The 17930-nt window shown below is 37.2% G+C and overlaps 1 protein-coding gene across 4 annotated transcripts in view; it reads right to left on the reverse strand.

The window, feature by feature from the left end:
* Nucleotides 1–228: 228 nt before the first annotated feature.
* The window catches only part of ST18 (ST18 C2H2C-type zinc finger transcription factor), a 60016-nt gene continuing 42314 nt past the window's right edge, over nucleotides 229–17930 (reverse strand). For all 4 annotated transcript variants that reach the window (XM_042869404.1, XM_042869407.1, XM_042869405.1 and 1 more), the window contains 10 exons: nucleotides 16372–16487; nucleotides 13464–13526; nucleotides 12631–12699; nucleotides 9025–9087; nucleotides 8852–8932; nucleotides 7745–7966; nucleotides 4954–5042; nucleotides 3435–3538; nucleotides 1213–1356; nucleotides 229–407 (listed from right to left, as the gene is read on the reverse strand). In XM_042869404.1, coding sequence (XP_042725338.1) covers nucleotides 267–407; nucleotides 1213–1356; nucleotides 3435–3538; nucleotides 4954–5042; nucleotides 7745–7966; nucleotides 8852–8932; nucleotides 9025–9087; nucleotides 12631–12699; nucleotides 13464–13526; nucleotides 16372–16487 — 1092 coding nt within the window. In that variant the 3' untranslated portion in view covers nucleotides 229–266. The remainder of the gene's footprint in view (nucleotides 408–1212; nucleotides 1357–3434; nucleotides 3539–4953; nucleotides 5043–7744; nucleotides 7967–8851; nucleotides 8933–9024; nucleotides 9088–12630; nucleotides 12700–13463; nucleotides 13527–16371; nucleotides 16488–17930) is intronic.

Consider the following 17930-nt stretch of genomic DNA (forward strand, 5'->3'; position numbering starts at 1 on the left):
ACTTTACAAAAACCGAGTGCAAAAGAAGAAAAAAAAGAATTGTACTGAAATAAATATAATATACTAACAGAGTGCATTGCTGCTAATACAAATAGTCTGTTGTGTTTTTATTCTTTTTTATGTCAGCTGGGAAAAAATTAGTGCAATGTTGCAATTGTAAATGCAGCATGGCAACCTACACCCCTTAGCAGTACATGAACTCCTAACAGATCCATCTGGAGTTTACTGCTGTTAAGTAATTTCTGTTGCCCAGCAGCTTTCACATCCTACACATGGATGCCCTTCACTGCCTGTTTGATACTTTCCAGCAGAGCTTTGCATTCGGGGGAATAGTCCCGTTCCAGATTGCTGTACATGTCTGTGAGTGTATTTACATATGCTTCGAAATTCTGCTCACTGATTGGCCCCTAAATGAAGACAAAACAGAGTATAATTGTAGCAGATAAAATGAAGGCCAAAGGAATACAAACACCCAACTCCAAAGCATAGAAAAGCATTGACATGGCAACTGGGGAGAAGTCATAAACACAGCAGTCATCCAAGACAATAGAGGGACTGTAGCAATTGAGGGATTTTCATGTGTTGGGGCATCCAAGCACATTCGAGGCAAGAAAATGTTCTGAGATATTATCTTCAGTATAAATTGCTTTTCTATTGAGACCTTATCTATCGAGGCTCTGGGATTATGGTTGACATCCCTGTAATTGTCCTTACCTAATTTACCAGTGCCCTTCTTGAGACTGGGAAAGGAGACTGTATTTCTGCATACCTAACTACCTAACTACCTTGGTGGATTTGGCCTGTGTTTGGATGACATATAGGACATGGAGCTTTTTAGAGGCAGAGTTTTGTCGGCCTTAAAAGGATCACAGCACTGAGCTCAGTGAAAGAGGTCAATATTCTGATCTAAGAGTAAAAACAGATTCTCAGTGCGAAATTTTCACACCTTGTGCAGGGGGACACTGAGCTGGGGAGGGGTGGAGTAAAAGCTTGTGCAGGGCAGAAACACCATTGTTGGCTCAGTCCTGGAAGCAGCTGAGTCTGATATCAAGCAGAGTCCAAGATCCAGCATCTCCGTGGAGTAAATTAGGCTAAGCAGAGCTCTGCTAATGCAGCTATAGTGCTCCCGTCGGTCCCTGAGCAATCTCATCTGCTTCAGGTGCTGGCAATACAATCTCAAAGAAGGTGCAAAGCCACTGGCTGTGGTCTTACCATCTGTGGAAGCTGAATGTCAGCAAGGCTGGAGATGAGGGCTTGGCTTAAACCAGCTAGCTCCTTCAACAGGCTCTCATTGTTCTGCTCTATGAGTTTGTTCTCTTCTTCTATTGTTTTCAGGTTGGTCTCCATAGACGTGATCTGTAAAATACAGACATCTACAATCAAACAGAACTGTGGCAGTGCTGAGCCCAAACTGGCAGTCACATTGTCACACTGTGGGTCTGAAACTCAGGCACTTTTTAAAGGATGGATATAACCTCTCCATAGAATAATCACAGCAAGTTGTGTTCAGTCTGAATCAATGGATTTCACTGTGGGTTCACAGAGAAACCCTGAGTCAGTGAGGCACCGAGAGCACTTTGAGCAGGGAAATGAGGTCAGAGGGGAAATGGGATACACTGGGATGGAGAGTGTGGCCTCAGGGTTGGTGGAAGGTAGGAGAAAGGAGGCTGATGTTTGCATTGCTGACTTGCTCTTAAAGTATTCCCTGCTGATTGCCCACAATGGTCATGACACAGCTTTTAGTTGTTATGCTGCCTCCCTGCCTCACTGCTTAGTGGAGGGTAGAGCTGCGAGCTGCCTGGTTAGCAAGAAAAAAAAATCAGTGGAATGGATGGAATGGAATGTGATGGAATCAGTGGGAGAAAAATTGAGCAGGAAGGAAATTGAGAGGCTGAGTGTGTGATTGCTGAGATCTCTGAGGAACAAAATGGAAACACCAGGTGTTTAGAAACAGCATAAAAATATTCCTGAGGTAGTGAAATGGTATAATTTCTGCATGAGAGCAGAAGGCACATACTGAGCTGTGAAAGTTCACATGTCAAAAGTTGTGCTGAAAAACTGAAGGACGCAATGGCAGGGCCTGGTGCTTCACCCAATGCAGCCACTGCAAAGGCTGCCCATGGCCCTGGAAGGCACAGTGCAATGGCACATCTGCAAGTGTTAGGCCCACTCTCTCCTTGTTAGGACGACACCTCTCTGCACTGCTTAAATCTCTCCTTGTTTTGGTCAGTTTAGTCTCCATCGTCACACACCCAGACTGCCCTCAGGAAGAGGAGCCCTGTTTGTCTACACCCCTGATGCCTGTCCTATGGAGTGTGCTCCAGGCAGCCAAGCACCTGATCTGGGGAGATTAAAAGGGGATAGAGCAAAGCCCTGTAGCAAACACACTGCTGCAGATGTGGTTCAGGCTTTGCTAATCAGACTGTCTTCAATCTTGAGTAATTCAGAGGAGAAAGCTAGCTGCATAAATTAGGCCATCTCTGTTCAAACAGAGAGAACTGAAAGCAGCGTCCAGAAACACTGAAAAAAACCTCACTGCTATTTGGTTTGGGACACAAGCATTGCAGTATGGTTGCGTTTATACTCAGTGCAGGTGGTATAAACTTTGCCTGTGTTTAGACTATACACTCTCTGGCTATTATAAAAACAGCATGAATCAGCACTGAGAGCATTCTGCACATGAGGGCTGTGGCTGCACTCTGCTCTGGATCAGTTTGGACTTGCATTCTGTTACCAGATCTGTTCTTATTTAGGAATTATTCTCTAAAAATCTTATTGTTCCTAAAATAATGAGCTCTTATTTCAACCTGATTTACCTGGGTGAACACTCAGGTGCATGCAGAAGTCCCTTTGTGGAGGAACATTCTCCATAGAATCACAGTCGGCACCTGTAGGCTAATGCCATCTTGCCAGTTTACAAAAGAATGACAGTGAATGCCGTTTCCACAGCTCCCCCTTCAACTAATCTGCCCTACCAGTTAAAAAGAGGCATCCATTCTTTACCAGCTGTTGCCTGGGGGCAAAATTCGAACTATTTAAGTAACTGTCAGTTTTTTAAGTACAAAACAAAACTAACATGTATTAAAAGTCAGAGCAGGCTCCTGATGCCTTCCCTAGCCCGGGTTCTTACCGCAGTCATGGGATTCTCTGCGGTGTGTTTAACAGAGGTTTGGTCAACAAAGGAAAACGAACGTTTTGTTTGGTAAATATGGTTTCTCTGGTAGCCAAGATTAGCTCTAAACTGCCATCAACGTATCACTCAGTAGATCTTCATAATAATTCTCAGGAACCTGCTACTTACTTACAGAAAACAGATAAAAAAAAACTTGACAAAAAGGCATTTGGGATTTTTGCAATTTTAAGTGCTGCGGAGTGAAGAGTATGCTTTTAACCATAGTACAAGAAAAACGAAAACTTCGGCTTTGATGTCATACCTGGGTTTGAAGTTTCATCATGTCAGCTTCAATTTTAAGATTGGATTCATTCAGTTCTTTTATTTCTTCATCCAAATGTCTGATTTCTTCATCACTCTCAATACCTGCAGATAGTTGAAAATATCAATATCAGATGTAAAGTGTTAATATCTAAATGGACGTATGAGTAACAAACAGTGCTACCTGTTGCTGAACAAGAGGGAGATAACAGGCTTTTGATCAAATTATTGATGTTTAATTTGCCTCTTACTTTGCTTTTATTGACAAAATTGTTTTCTAGTTGTAAAACTTTTATATGAGCTGAAACATCTAAGGGAAAATTATTGCTCTCTGAGTTTTTGTATTTGACAGTTCTTTTTTCCAGCTTAACATACAACCACAAACTAGCCAGAGAAAGGAAAAACTTGCACAAATACTTGGGAGGAGGAAAGTATATCATAAAACACGAGGGAGCATTTGCAATTTATTTATTTATTTATTTATTTATTTTATTACCTGTTTCTGATCTTTCAGGAAAATATGTGGGGGCAAAATTCTACGTGGAATAATTTAGTGCATCACAGCCTTAGGTATGTGTGAAATGTGAATGATACCAAAAGCTAAAAAACATTGTAGAAAAAAAAGAAGAAAGGAGGACTTTCACATCCCACAAGTTAGGCAGGGAAGAAAATTATCTTTGGACCTTCAGTAAAGTTGTGTTCTAAAAAAAATTGAGCAGCTACAGCAGCTGGCAATATATATCTGTCTTTCTGCTCACTATCATTCTGAAACCAATTCCACCTTGAAAAAAGTACCAGGACTGTTTCTTTTTTAAAATCTACAGCCCTGAACTGAGTCTGCTGGGGAATCAACTTGGGAAATCTGTCAGTAGCAATTCCTCCCCCACAGATAATGTGGACAGAGATGCACATGAAAGCAAAATCATTTGCCCAATGTAACACAACTGTTTTGCTCAGCTATTGGAAGCATAAAGGCAAGTTCCTTTCATCCTGGCTCAATGCCCAGGTTTCTAAAGCATGTTTTATAAGAAAGTAATATTATATTGTATCTATTTGGTAGTTGCTCCTTTACTCTTACTATATGGATTAGCAAAATTTTCAAAGCACTGCACAGAAACATGTAGTATTAAAGTTAAGAAGAGGAGTCAAAGAGGAGTCAACTTCCACATGCAATTTATCTCCCTTCTACGTTAGCCTAACCATTAGCCAACATCAGCTAGCTCTTCTGATCTGTAACTAATAATTTATTACTAATTACAATAGCAAGAGCACCTCCAAATTAATAATAATATTCTGAGATAAAAGATCATACTCCCAAATTTTGAATCATCATGCTGTAAATGAGTTGAATTTTATAATCTTTCATGCAAAGATTTTTGTTATTCAAGTTTAGTTATTGCTAGAGACAACTGAAAGGGGTGACAGTTAATGCCAGAATGGTATCAAGGAGCCTGAGTATAAATGGGAGACCAGGCCCTTCTATCTGAATAAATGTCATCGTCTTTTACAGATCTCCTTACCACCACTTGCTTTAAGCTTGATAGTCATTAACTCTTCCGAAATTTTGCCCTTTTTTATGGCTTGTGCATTCAGAGGACAACCAGATAGACTGAAACAGATAGGAAAAAAAACATTAGCACCCACTTGAAAGTGGCAACAATCCTTTCAGGCAATATTATCATGCACTTGGACAGACCTCTGTATCTAAGGTCACATCAGTATCTCCATTATAGCATAGCTTCAGGGAATGACATAACTCATAAAGAGCTATTTAACTGCATATTCCAGCCTGAAAATTGCAACAGATATCTCAACCAATAAGTAAACAACATTTAAGCATATTTCAGAATAATCAAAAGAGAATTGGGAGCTATTGTAAAGTTACATGGAAATGCATTTACAGAATTCTTGAAGTTCCAGCACTTATAAACAAATAAAAACTCTATTGTTTCTATTGAGTGATTATGCTTCAGAGGAGAGTGGCAAATGGTCCTTTAAAATGGCAAGTTTACCATTCTTAAAAAAATAAATTGTTAATGGGTTGATTTCCACAGCACACATTTATTGCATTATTTTGTTGATATATAATAATGATCAATACAATAATAACTCTGGGTATACCCTATAGACCATAATAGCTTTTTTGAATGGTTCTATTATATAATCAGTTTGCTTTTTAACCACTGTTTACATTAAATTATATTTTGCTATTTCAGTGCTTACAATTTCATCAGCTGGTAATTATCTGAGGCAATTTTTATTGCCTACTAAAGGGCTAAGATGAATTGCACTGTCTTAAAAATAACAAAGAAGAAATACCACATGCTGAAGAACTGGCAAAAGGCTTTGTATTTAGATGTAGCCAAGTAAGGAACGAAGGCAAAACTTTTCCTAGTACTATTTTTATTTATTTTTATTTTATTATTACTATTATTTGGTGGAAAAAGAATCCTATTCAACATGGTGTTTCTACAAAGGAAATGAATAAGTCAATAAATAAATAAGAAAAAAAAACTTTGGAAGGTTTAAGTTTGCTTCCTGGCTGCTTAGCTAAATGTGCTAGTTTTCCATTTCTGGTATCGGTCTGGAGCTCAGCCCAGAGCTGTCATTGTCTCAAAGTCATTGGGTGGTTTGTTGGGTTTCAAGTGTGTTAGGTAAGGATATAACATCATAAACCTATACTAATTATATGATCTTAAGAGTGATCCAGCCTCTAGTAGGACAGAAGTAATCTAAGAGACCAATTTTTTATTCTATTGGTTTGAAGGTGTCATATTGCATAGTATGAGTTAATTAGCCCCAATTTTTAATAGTATTGTAATGTAAACACTTTACCATGCTCATAAATTTAGGATAACAATGGACAAATCTACTGCTTTGGAGGTTTCTTCTCTGCTATAAATAAATTTGCATATGAACAGTTCACAACTCTTTAAGGAATTTATCTCTCAGCATTCCCATCATGGTCTGATTCCACTACATCTGCCATACAGATGAGGCATTGGCATTAAAAGTTAATGCTCATGTGTAGGCTGCCTAAAATTTCAGTGAAGGATTTGTGATATACTTTTCCATCCTGGGTGGTTGTTTCTAAGGACTGGCAGTCTTCCAGTATCAAACGCTACATAATGAGAAATGGGTGCAGAGCAAACAGTTTGACTCTTGAGTCGATGAATCCACCACAACCACAAAACTTTGCTGCAGACAGAACTGGGAATAGGTCACTCAAACAGCAGGACATTGTCCTAGCAGCTGAGCTAAGAGTTCTGTGTAACTATATTACAACCAAGTAAGGAAAAACAAAGTCTTGTGCTGAGTTGGGAGTGGGCTGGGGCAGAGCCACAGGCTTGAGGCTGAGATAGAGAAAAGTGTTAGGAAAAGGATTGGCCCACCAGAATGAACCTAAGGGTTGAAAGGAAAGGGAAAAGTAAGAGCAATGGAGCTTGCTGGGGAACCTTTGAACAACCACTTTCAGAGGCTGTGAAATTTGAGCACACAGTTCTGCTGAATCATACTGAACTTCCTCCGACTGAATTGGTTCAGATTATATTGGACATTCTTGTATTAGAGAACTTGATTCAGAATGTTAAAAAGAAAGCAAAGTAGATGTAAAATAGACATTTAATTCCCTCTATGCACAGAAAATCAAACTTTACAAAGTAGTATTTCTGATTCTGTAGACGGATTCTTTGAGTAATATTGACTGAACATGTTCAAATGGTATTAATGCTTTCATCTTAATATATAAAAATCTGATATTTATTGAACACTGACTATATGTGTGATTCCTACTTTGTAAAGATAGTTTTATGTGTAAAATTATAACAGCAAACTTGTGTGATCCATGAGTTCTGTGTGTTTAATTTTTTGTGCAGTTCTAGCTATTTAAATACAAAGTTTATGAAAACAAGTTTGCCACTGGTAAAAAGATTAAATAAATGCAGACATTGCTCTTGCTTAATCCCTTTTGTTGACATTTCAATGATATTTGAATTTTCTATAAAAGATACACAGATCCAACTCCATATTTGCCTAGGACAGAACTCTTATTAAATTTTAAATCATATAGAAACTGTTAATCTGAATAAAAAGACCTTGGGAAGTCACATTGCTAGGGGAACATAAAATAAGAGTTAAAAGTTGATCCAAGCTGTCTCAAGCTTGTTCTGATCCATATTACTTCAGTTTCAATGTATACTATCTCGTTATTTAAATAACCTCTGCACAATTTATTCAGACTGTAACCTCATTTGTTGCCAATTCAACAGGGGAACTTTAAGGAAAAAGGAAAAAGAAAACACAAAGTTATACCTTCTGTGGGTGACAAAAACATTATTAACATGACCCAGCCCGTTGCAGCCTGGCAAAGGACAGTGTGGCAGCTCTTGTTTGTTCAGTTTCCAGGATAGTGAAGACCCATTGACGGGACTCTCCTTCTGTCTCTTGGCAGCCAAAGGACAACCAGAAGCAGTGCGATGAGAAGTGTATTTACCTGATATGTGACCTTGGCCATCACAGCCTATCACTGGGCATCTACAGAAACACAGCAAAAGAACCCTGGTTTTTATTAGAGACATCTGGTGAAAACAGTCTCAAGGAAGTCTGAGAAAATATGTTCAGCTACTTATGTCACTTTGCATCGGTATATTAACGCTTGGTCCCCAAAGATGCACTATACCTGAGCATTCAATTCATGTCAAGCTGAGTTATGGAGGTTCACCTAATTTTAAGATTAGGCAATGTAAAGTGAAGTTGAACAGCCTAAGAAATGAAACCATTCGTTCAGATAGTATTTTACCAGAAAAGAAGTTTGAAATTCTATCATAGACTATAAATCACAACCTGTAGGTATATGAAACATTAGCATTCTCTCTTCTCTGTGTTTTTGACATGAAGTGGAGGCTGGGTTCAAACATTCTGATCCGTGTTACTGGAAAACTCTTGGAAACATATGCAAAGAAAGGAAGAAAGGAAGGTTTAGGATTTTTATTTTTATTTTCATTTTAGTTGCTCGGCCACTATTATGCAGTCTCTCATATATCATTAGCAAGCAGTAAGAAAATTAATGAGTGCAACTAAATCTTCATGTCTGTATTCTGGAAGTTATCGCTTACTGATTTTAATGGAATTTGCATTCAAGTAAGGAAGCAGTAAATACTCACTGAATTTTCAGTTTTCACTTCAAGTGAAATTCTATCAGTTAAATGAGTAGGAATGATACAAGAAAATACAAGTCTTCCTCGCTGTTCAAGCTCCAATGTGATGGACTCCATCAGCTTCACTAAAAACTGAAGCAGTTGGTTTGGCTTCAGCTATTGGGCTTATTGTCAGATGGGTTGGGTAATTCCTATGATGTTTCATCCCTTCAGCTCTTACTGTTTTTTCCCCCTTCACAACAACTTACACATTTGTACTCACTTAAGTTCAGGGTCTTCTTTTTCATCCTTGGAAGGAGTCACTTTGATACCACCTTTTCTGGCACGGGGACAACCAGATAAGCTGCAAGGACACAGAACAAAATCCACCTCTTTAGGATGCTGCTTGCCAATAACCCCGAGTGCTGCAGTCTCAATTCATGGGACAGTGCTTACCTTCTGTGTGATGCATAGTTCCCAGTCACGTGGCCAGAACCATCACAACCAGGTGTTGGGCACCTATAGAATAATATACTTACATGACTTTGAAGATAGCAGTAAATAACATGTATTTGGTGCTTCTTGTCTAGAGTGAGAGAAAGCTTCCACCACATAGCTTTTGTTGAGTAATTAAAGCTAATTCTTGTTGATTTTTTTTTTTAATGTGCAAAATACTTTTTTTTTTTTTTTTTTTTTAATGTAATTGGATTTTAGTAAGGAACATTAAACGTACTGCATAAGATATATGGAATTAAGCAATTCATAACACTGTTTGCACCAAACATTTTTCCTTGCACAGAGCCAAACAAACAAGCAAAAAGCCGATTGATATAGATCTATTTGTAAATTTACTGTATGTATTTGTTTGTTATCCTTCTGATATTCACAGGTACGGATGCAAATAAGCACTTTGCCAGTATTTACAAAAGGGAAAATGGAAGCAGAGATGCAGTTTTACTTTTGTACATCAATAGAGTTAGTGTGATAGGCAGAATTTGAATTTAGTAGTTTGTAAATTCCTAGCACTGTAATTATACAACAGGATATCTATCTATTTAACTCTAGATGCAACTGGATATTCAGCTTGGGAATTGGATTATGGAAGAGTTGTCTGTATAGACTGCACCCAGATTTTAATCTACCAAGAGCTCTTTATGGAATATATTCACATCATGAGTCTGAGAGTTATGGACATAAAAGTACAGTGAGACAATTTTGAATCTCCCCATCTGCACTTGCTCCCCCAGGTAGCAGTTAGACTTTACAACTAGACTGGAATTCAAAGCATTCTAGAGAGTGTTAAAGATATGAAGGTAAGATATTAATAATATTATGATATTTCACAACACAAGATATACCAACAATGCACTGCCTTTCAGTCAGTAGTAATGTGGATCTTGATCAGCTTTAAACTGGCTGATGAGTTTGAACTGATGCCCCAGCTTAGGGAGTTACTGTGGAGAGCCAAGAAAATCACATTTGTGTTGGAGAGCCAGAGGTGAAAGGATCTCAAGTTAAACGATGTCAGCTCTCGAATGGGTGTAGGTTACAGATTCTTTTACACTTCATCAAGTTTATTTTCTAAGAACAAATTTCACAGCGATTTCACACAGCAATTTTTGTAACCATGCATCAAGTACCTGCCATTTTGTGCCCCTTTTCAGTGTTCTATCTTTAGGTAGACAAACTACAACTTCACATAAAATTGATACACTCAGCTGAGAATCTAGGAGCACTTCTGATACTTCTACTGATGGTAAAGCTCTAAGAAATTGTTGGATAGGAACTTTACCTAAGGCAAAACCACACAAGTCACTTAAAAAGGGTAATGATTAGAACATGTCCTGCTGTTGATGGAATATGGATAACTTATCAACTTGGTATATGGAATCTACCTATTTCCTAACGTTTCTGAACTGTAATTAGATATTCTTATATAGTATACTTTTAAACTTGTTTAAGGTTTGATAAGCAGCTCTTTGGTGAAATGAAAGTGAATTAAATCACAACTCTCCATAATAGCTTAAAAATGCTTCATCAACATTAGTGTATTTTAATTCAACCATCTTAAATTGTGCAGTGCAATGAGAATTTCTCAGATATTAAATTTCTTGATTTTGACTGAAAGATTTACTTTTTGAGCAGATATTCCTTATTTCTCAACTGCAGATCACATGGAAGCCTTGTATCTTTGCTGGCTTAGAGATTCACAGTTAAAGCCAAAATCGTATCTTGATTCTGGCAAATTAAACACGAATAACATTTGGAAAAAATACACAGCTTTTTCTTCTTCACGCCTAACTACATGAGGGTACGTTGGTGGCCTGATTCTATGAGCATTATGCCCTTTACTCTCATCTCTGTGAAATAAAACTATTGATATCACTATACTATACTAAAAGCAAAAGATTTCATTTAGTTGTTATCAAAAGCAGAATTTTGTTTAAAATTTCACCTGAATTACATTTGCAGGAAGCTAAAATAAGTTGGTACATTTGTGGAAAATGATTTTATTTCGCCCTTTTCCCTTTTGCAAATTGTCTGTGAACAGATTTTGATTTTTGCTCTTTTCTAGCTAATTGAAATTAAATGCTAAGTGCATTATGCAACATATTTCTGTCTGTGAAACGTTCATGAACTTTGACTTCGTCTTTCACAACTCACTTATAATACATGGCGTACAATGTGCAGTTTGTCATTTAAGTCATATGCTGTTGCTCCTCTTTCCTTATGGCATGACCAAAACTCTAGAAGCTTTAGTGGAAAAATAACCATATTGGTATGCAAATTTCTTTATTCACACATGAATATGGGGGGGAGGGGCTGCATGAAGAGCAACTATTCAAAATATTTGTGTGAGTGTCTATGTATGGCAGAAAGCCAGAAAAAGCAGGGACAAATACATATGACTCAGCAAATGATTTCAAATTTGTCAGCATTTTCACAAGTCAGTTCCCTGCTTCTTGTGCTGCTCTTTTAAAAAAATACTAAAATTAAATTTTATACATTTGAGACTCAATGAAATACTGTGCCAGTATGTTAGTTTCCCTAATAAATTTCAGAACTGCTTCAAGAAATTGCCCATATAAATGGACCTTTTTTGCCATTTTGATGCATCTCTAGCAGGTTCACGTCCATAGCTACCATCAGTTCATTCTTTTTTTTTAATTAATGTTGTTGGACTAAAGAATGAGACCACTAGTATTTGGTCTATGTAAGCTAACTTGTGACTAAGCACTGAGCAAAATCTATGTGTAATCAGTACAGTCATAAACATCATCTTATCAGCATAACTGTGCCACAGTTGGACTTTATTTTCTTCTGTCTGGATTAGGGATGAATGTAAAGGACAGAAAGGACGGTCACGGGATTCTTCTCTTTTTACATGCATCCATGAGATTTCCAAGCCATCTATTACAGGATCCAATTTACAAGATGCAGAGAGAAAGCTATGAAAGAACTCTAATTATCCTTTCCTCTTCCCTATGTCCTTATTGACAAAGGCAATTCAATAACTAGATGACTGGTTGCCAGTGCCTCTCTTGACTACAGATTTTTGAAATATTCATATGTCCCTATACATCTGTCTATATAGCAGAGCCCGCACAGTCCTTTTGTAAGTGACATTTCATGGTGAAAATTATGCCAGCACAAAATCATGTGACTTGATGTCTGCTTCAATGACATTAAACACATAGTATATGGTACTGAATGATAAAAAATGATATGCAGGAGTTCTGGTCTAGTTTTTTGATTTATTCTATCTTCCTTAATCAGTGGTATGTTTTCAATATTTTTCTCTTTCTTCCTGAATGAAAAATACTGTTACTCTTAGTGTTTTCAGTATTTTTTCTTCATGTCCTGGCTAATTCATGAAAATGAAGGGACACTAAACAAGAAAGGCAAATTGAGAGAAATAAACTCTGTTTTAATAAGTGAACTTCACTGAAATATTTCATACTTCGCTGCACAGAGTAATTAAAATGAACAACTCAATTACTATAGGGAACATGTTGATCAAAGATAAATAAGAATTACATTTTTACTATTATTAATACTCACTTAAGCTCCTGAGAGTTAGCAGCCATAAGGGATTTTAATGTCTTGTCAGCTAGTGGGCACCCAGAAACACTGAAAAATACAAGGTGGAATGTTTCACTGAAACAAAATGTATATATTCTTTTCTTAAAACAACAATCTTTATAAAATCTGTGACTAAAAATGGGAAAAAAACAGACCCTCAACTATTTCCTGTTGACAAAGGAAGAACAATCTATGCCAGACTCTTGAATTACTGAAAACATATATGGTTAGGGCTATAGCTTTCTAAGTCTCTGTAAAGCATTAAACAGCAATGTGGTGTTATGCAGAGCCCTTTCTACATAAATGGCAGGTACAGCATCTGGTCCATGTGGCTGCTTACATCTTGTTCTCAAAAGGAAACAGAAAAAAATATTGTTTCAATCCCCAGGTAGACAGTAGGCTATTCTAAAGAAATAATTTGCAGCTACAGAATGTATTGCAAGTTCTGTTAATTTCAAAGCCACTTGCAGAAAAAGTTTCTACGGAAACCTTATTTAAAATCCCATCCAATATCTCATCTGTATAGAGAGTGCTTGTTCACTTAGGGAAATGCAACCTTTACTGAATGACTTATCTACATGTCTTTGCTAAGCCATCTTGAGTAATAAGCATATGCTGCCTAAATCCATCAGATTATTGAGTCCAGACCTTCTACAAAATATAAAACAGGAAAAAAGAGACCCTTTTCTGTATGGGTGATTTTCTATAAATTACTTTTGAATACTTATCCATGGTTAGTATATAAAAAAAGTTAAATGACAGCAGGTAAAAGTAGCACTATTTCCTGCTTTGGTTTTCCTGTTGTTTCTTACCTGCGGTGTGAGGCATAGTTTCCTGTTACGTGACCGCTACCATCACATCCTGGAGTTGGACAGCTATGCAAAGATGCAGTGAGAGGTTAGAGCATGCACAAGACATCACATAGCTTACCCTGCAATTAAGTACATAATGATATGTAGGACAATCATATTCATTATAACCCATCTCAATATCATCATGACACCACAAAAACTAACAAAATCTACATAACAGTTCTAGTTTTCAATTAGTACTTGAAGCACAGAAGGAAAAAAATTCCTATTTCCACCATGCAAATCAGTCAAAACCTTACTTCTTTGATCTATGCAAGTGTGAAACCACCTTGCTTTGCATAGCTTTTTCAGTTACAACTCGGATTCTTGAAAAGAAACTTCATTATTGCTACCAATATTTAACTGCAGTTCATAAATCCTAGAGGTAAAGTTTCCTATCTGATCTTGTGTGTAATACAGGCCTGAGAACAATAATATCCCAAATCATTCCTTTAGCTTCTGACTAAAATAATGCACCTTTTTTTAGAAATGCATTCAGGATCTTTATTTGCTGTGAGAAATAAGTGAGAAATAGATGCTATGGTTTCTTGCAGAACAGAAAATGTATCAGCTAAAGTTCAGAATGAGTGTGTTTTCATGGGATTTTTCACAGCTGAAATGAGAAGTGGCATAAAAGTGTACATTTAGCATTTATGTAAATGTAAATGTATATTTACATTTACATGTGGTGTACATTTAGCACAATGTATTTTTTTCCTTTATGCCAAGAGATGGAGGCATGTTTGACCGGGAGAAAATGTCATTTTTTTCCTCAATTCAACTTTAGTCATAACTCTGAGATCATTTATCAGATTGATCCCAATTGATCCTATGCAAGAGTGCAGAAATTGCAAGAAATGCAATCTGTGGGTGGATGAGGAGGAGTGAGTTAAGTATACCCTTCTACAATATTTTAAAACCTCTTAACAGCAGCCCTCCATTCACCTTATAAATGGCTGTGTTTCACTGGACGCCAGTGTTTCACTGGGCAATCAGAATCTGTACAGAAACATTTAGCTAGTGCTCCATGAGTAAACCTCAGATCCTCACCTGCCTATTTTCTCTGAAGTGGCAGAATGTTTGCTAGGAACTTTTCGAATCTGTAAAAAAGCTTTAGCAAGATATCACAGCCCACTGCAACCTGAGCAGTGTAGTTTTGGTAAAGAGAATCAGCATGGAAAAATAAGAGGCACATGCAGTAAGATGATTTTCATACAGTAGTTCATTGCAAATGAGATAATGGGGTCAATTTTTTTTTTTCTCTGCAAGTGCTTATGTCATTTTAAAAACTTCCTCATGATGGAGCCACCTGTATTGGATTGTTCTGTATGAGTTTTGAGGCTTAGTGGGATCACAGAAATGCAGTCTGATTCCTGTAATTGCACCTAGATTCTGCTGATATATTAAAGCTATTTCTTATTTAATTTTTAGAGCAGTTACATCTTAGGTGCCTCTTTCTACTCGGCATGTGAAAAAAATACAGTAAAACCAATGTCAGATTATCACCGTTTTTTGTAAATACTGTGGAGAATTATTATTTAGGAGATTAGAAAAATGTTTCACAGCCATCTCAAAACAGGTCAGTATCGCAAAGGAATAAATAATACAAAGGAAAAGCCATTAGAGTCTTCAGCAAATAAACTCTGAGTATTTTTGTCCGCAGTTGTTTTAGAGGAGGCAAAACAAACATGACCTCTTTCAATTTAGGTCGTGAACTACAAGTACAGATACAATGTGGTGAGTAGGCAACATGCAGGCTGCACGGCATGAGGTGAAAGAATCACTCTTCACAGAAGCTTGCCCCAGGGATATGTTATTTCTAAAGACAGAGTCATATCTAACTGATTCAGTGCCACTGAGTCTGTGGAGCAGTACACAAGGTGATGGGATGCAACTCATTTATTTATGGAGGAGCCTGCAGTGATACATTATAGACTATCATCACTAAGTAATTCTATGTTCCACTTGTCTAGAGAGACCTACTTTGTACTGAGGACAAAAAGAAAAGTGGAATAAATGATCACTCAATCCCATATGGCAAAAAACCCACTCTATTGATAGCAATGTTGACGTGAATCCAGTAGGCTTTTGTGAAGAGCCTAACTGGGATTTTAAAAGGTGACCAGTGTTATGAGCTGGTTGTTACAATTTTACTGAAACTGTTCTGAACCAAAACAAACTGTTACGTGCAAAAAGATTAAAAAAAAAAAAAAAACCAACAAAAACAACCAACCTGATTTCTTTGCAGTTTTTGACAGTAAAGTTTTGGAGTTTAAAACTAAGCAAATGAGACTCTTTTCTTGGGAAAAGAGAGCATCAGCGTGTTCTCCCAGAGTATGAATTTGTGAGTCCACTGGATTTTCAGTAGGACAGAATGACAGAATGCTTTGAAGGAGGCAAATTAAGAACTTAAAGCCTATTTCCTAGGGTTGGAAAACCCTGGGGCAGTTCCTCACTACCCACTATCCATTTTATCCTTTGAACTTTGTATGTTTAATGTCTGCAAAATTTGCTGCACTTCTCCACAAATCCTTGGAAGTGGAACTGTAACAAAGACTTTCCAAATAAAGTTTATTCAATTACACAAACATTAACACAGCCTACTTGTAAATGTGGCCCATTTGTTACCTACCTACATGAAGAATAAAAACTGATAGAGAGCAGAATATAAGTCTTGAATCTGTCCAGACTCTCAGACCCATCTCTGCTTTGTCTCAGCTCCATGCTGACCTACAGTGGGAACTACCTGCAGTGATCATGAAGGTCTCCCTACTTGGCTACCTCGAATGCACTTCAATTCAGCACTCAGACAAACAATTTACTCAGTCTTTAGAAGGGTAGAGGAACGTGGCACTTTTTTGTGACTCACGTGATGAGTTCCTTTTTGAGATCTCTTGAATGGAGCTTGGGTTTAGGACTTGGTATGGAGACTTCTCCTGGATACTTTTTTTCTTCCATGTTTTCTGGAGAACTCACTGTGTCTTTCTGAAATATTAGATGAAAGTGTGACAAATGGTTTCTCTCATCAAGAGAATTCTACATGTTCAACAAATAACTTGAATGTCTTTTAAAACATTTTAAAAAGTACCATAAGAAAGAAGTACCATTAAGAAAGTTTAATGCGTTGTAATTCAAAGCACTGGCAGATAGACTTTTTAAAATGTTGAACTGTATATTATGAAATTATTTCTGAAGGTAAACGCTGTTTTAGTATGTACATAGGGACAATCAGGCTTACATTTATATAGCAATGATGAAGACCACAGAAAAACACACAGAAAATTAAGGCAATTGTTGAATGTAGAGCCAAACAAGACTTCAGAAAGTATATACTTGCTTTTTCTTTGCAAGTACTTCGTTGTGTTTTATACATAGTTGAAGTGAGAACCATTGTACCATATTGTGAATTAAAAAATTATAACCATAAATTAAAAACTATTCTATGTAAAAATATGTAAATACAACACTTTCTAGGTTGGTAGAAAGCTATGATCTGATGTCTTATGCAAAGACAAGATTCTTGATAAAACAAAAATCATGAGAAGAAAAACACAGATTTTCTTAGCATCTGGCTGGTAAAGGTAATTATTGATTTCTACTACTTGTAGATTAAAATCACTGCTACAAGCCTGCTTGATAGATAGTATGCACTATGAACATTCACTCTCCTGGGGAGACAATTTGGAAATCCAGAGCTCTGGAGAATATGACATTTTCATTTTCTGAAAAAAAAAAAAAAAAAAAAAAAAGCAAACTTTGATCATTTCAGATATCTTCATTTTTACTGTTTTGAGGATTAATGTCTTCAATTATTACTATTTTTATGAAGGTTAAGTTTTTCCTTTCTGGAGTAATGCTCTGTGGATATTTCATCATTCAAGAAATCTCCAAAGCCCTTAGCATCAATTATTAAATCTCTATAAATCCTTGCTGGGAACTCACGTTGGATTTGCCTGATTCTCAAGCAGGTAGCACCCTGAGATTACTACATGTAGGAGCAGAAACTGCTGCCTGCAGTTAAGGGGAGGACCTCTCAGCTTCTGCTAAACTCTCGGGGTTGATGCTGTAGATTTCTGGGCTTGTGCAGCTGATGAATGTGCCAGGACAGAGGGGCAGGGATGTCTGCAGAACTGTTAAGCACATAGTGGAGGGCTGAGAAGAATCTGGACTGAAAATGGAGATTCTGCCTACTGGGACTTGTAAGCTCTGCGGGGGTGTTTCTTCTGATAAAGCTTCCATATGGTCGTCAATTCTGGCAGCTCATCTTTGCCTGTTTGGAGACTGGATCTTCAATATGACTTCGTTTTGCTTTCTGGTACTGGCTACCTACTGCCTACTGTAACTTGCACTATACATACACATAGAAATTCATGTCATATTATTGATATATCAATTACTACTGATTTTTGGAGTCACATTTGTGGAGTT

Source organism: Lagopus leucura, unplaced genomic scaffold (assembly GCF_019238085.1).
Source record: "Lagopus leucura isolate 7727_CA_CO unplaced genomic scaffold, USGS_WTPT01 Super-Scaffold_100002, whole genome shotgun sequence".
Lineage (NCBI taxonomy): Eukaryota > Metazoa > Chordata > Aves > Galliformes > Phasianidae > Lagopus > Lagopus leucura.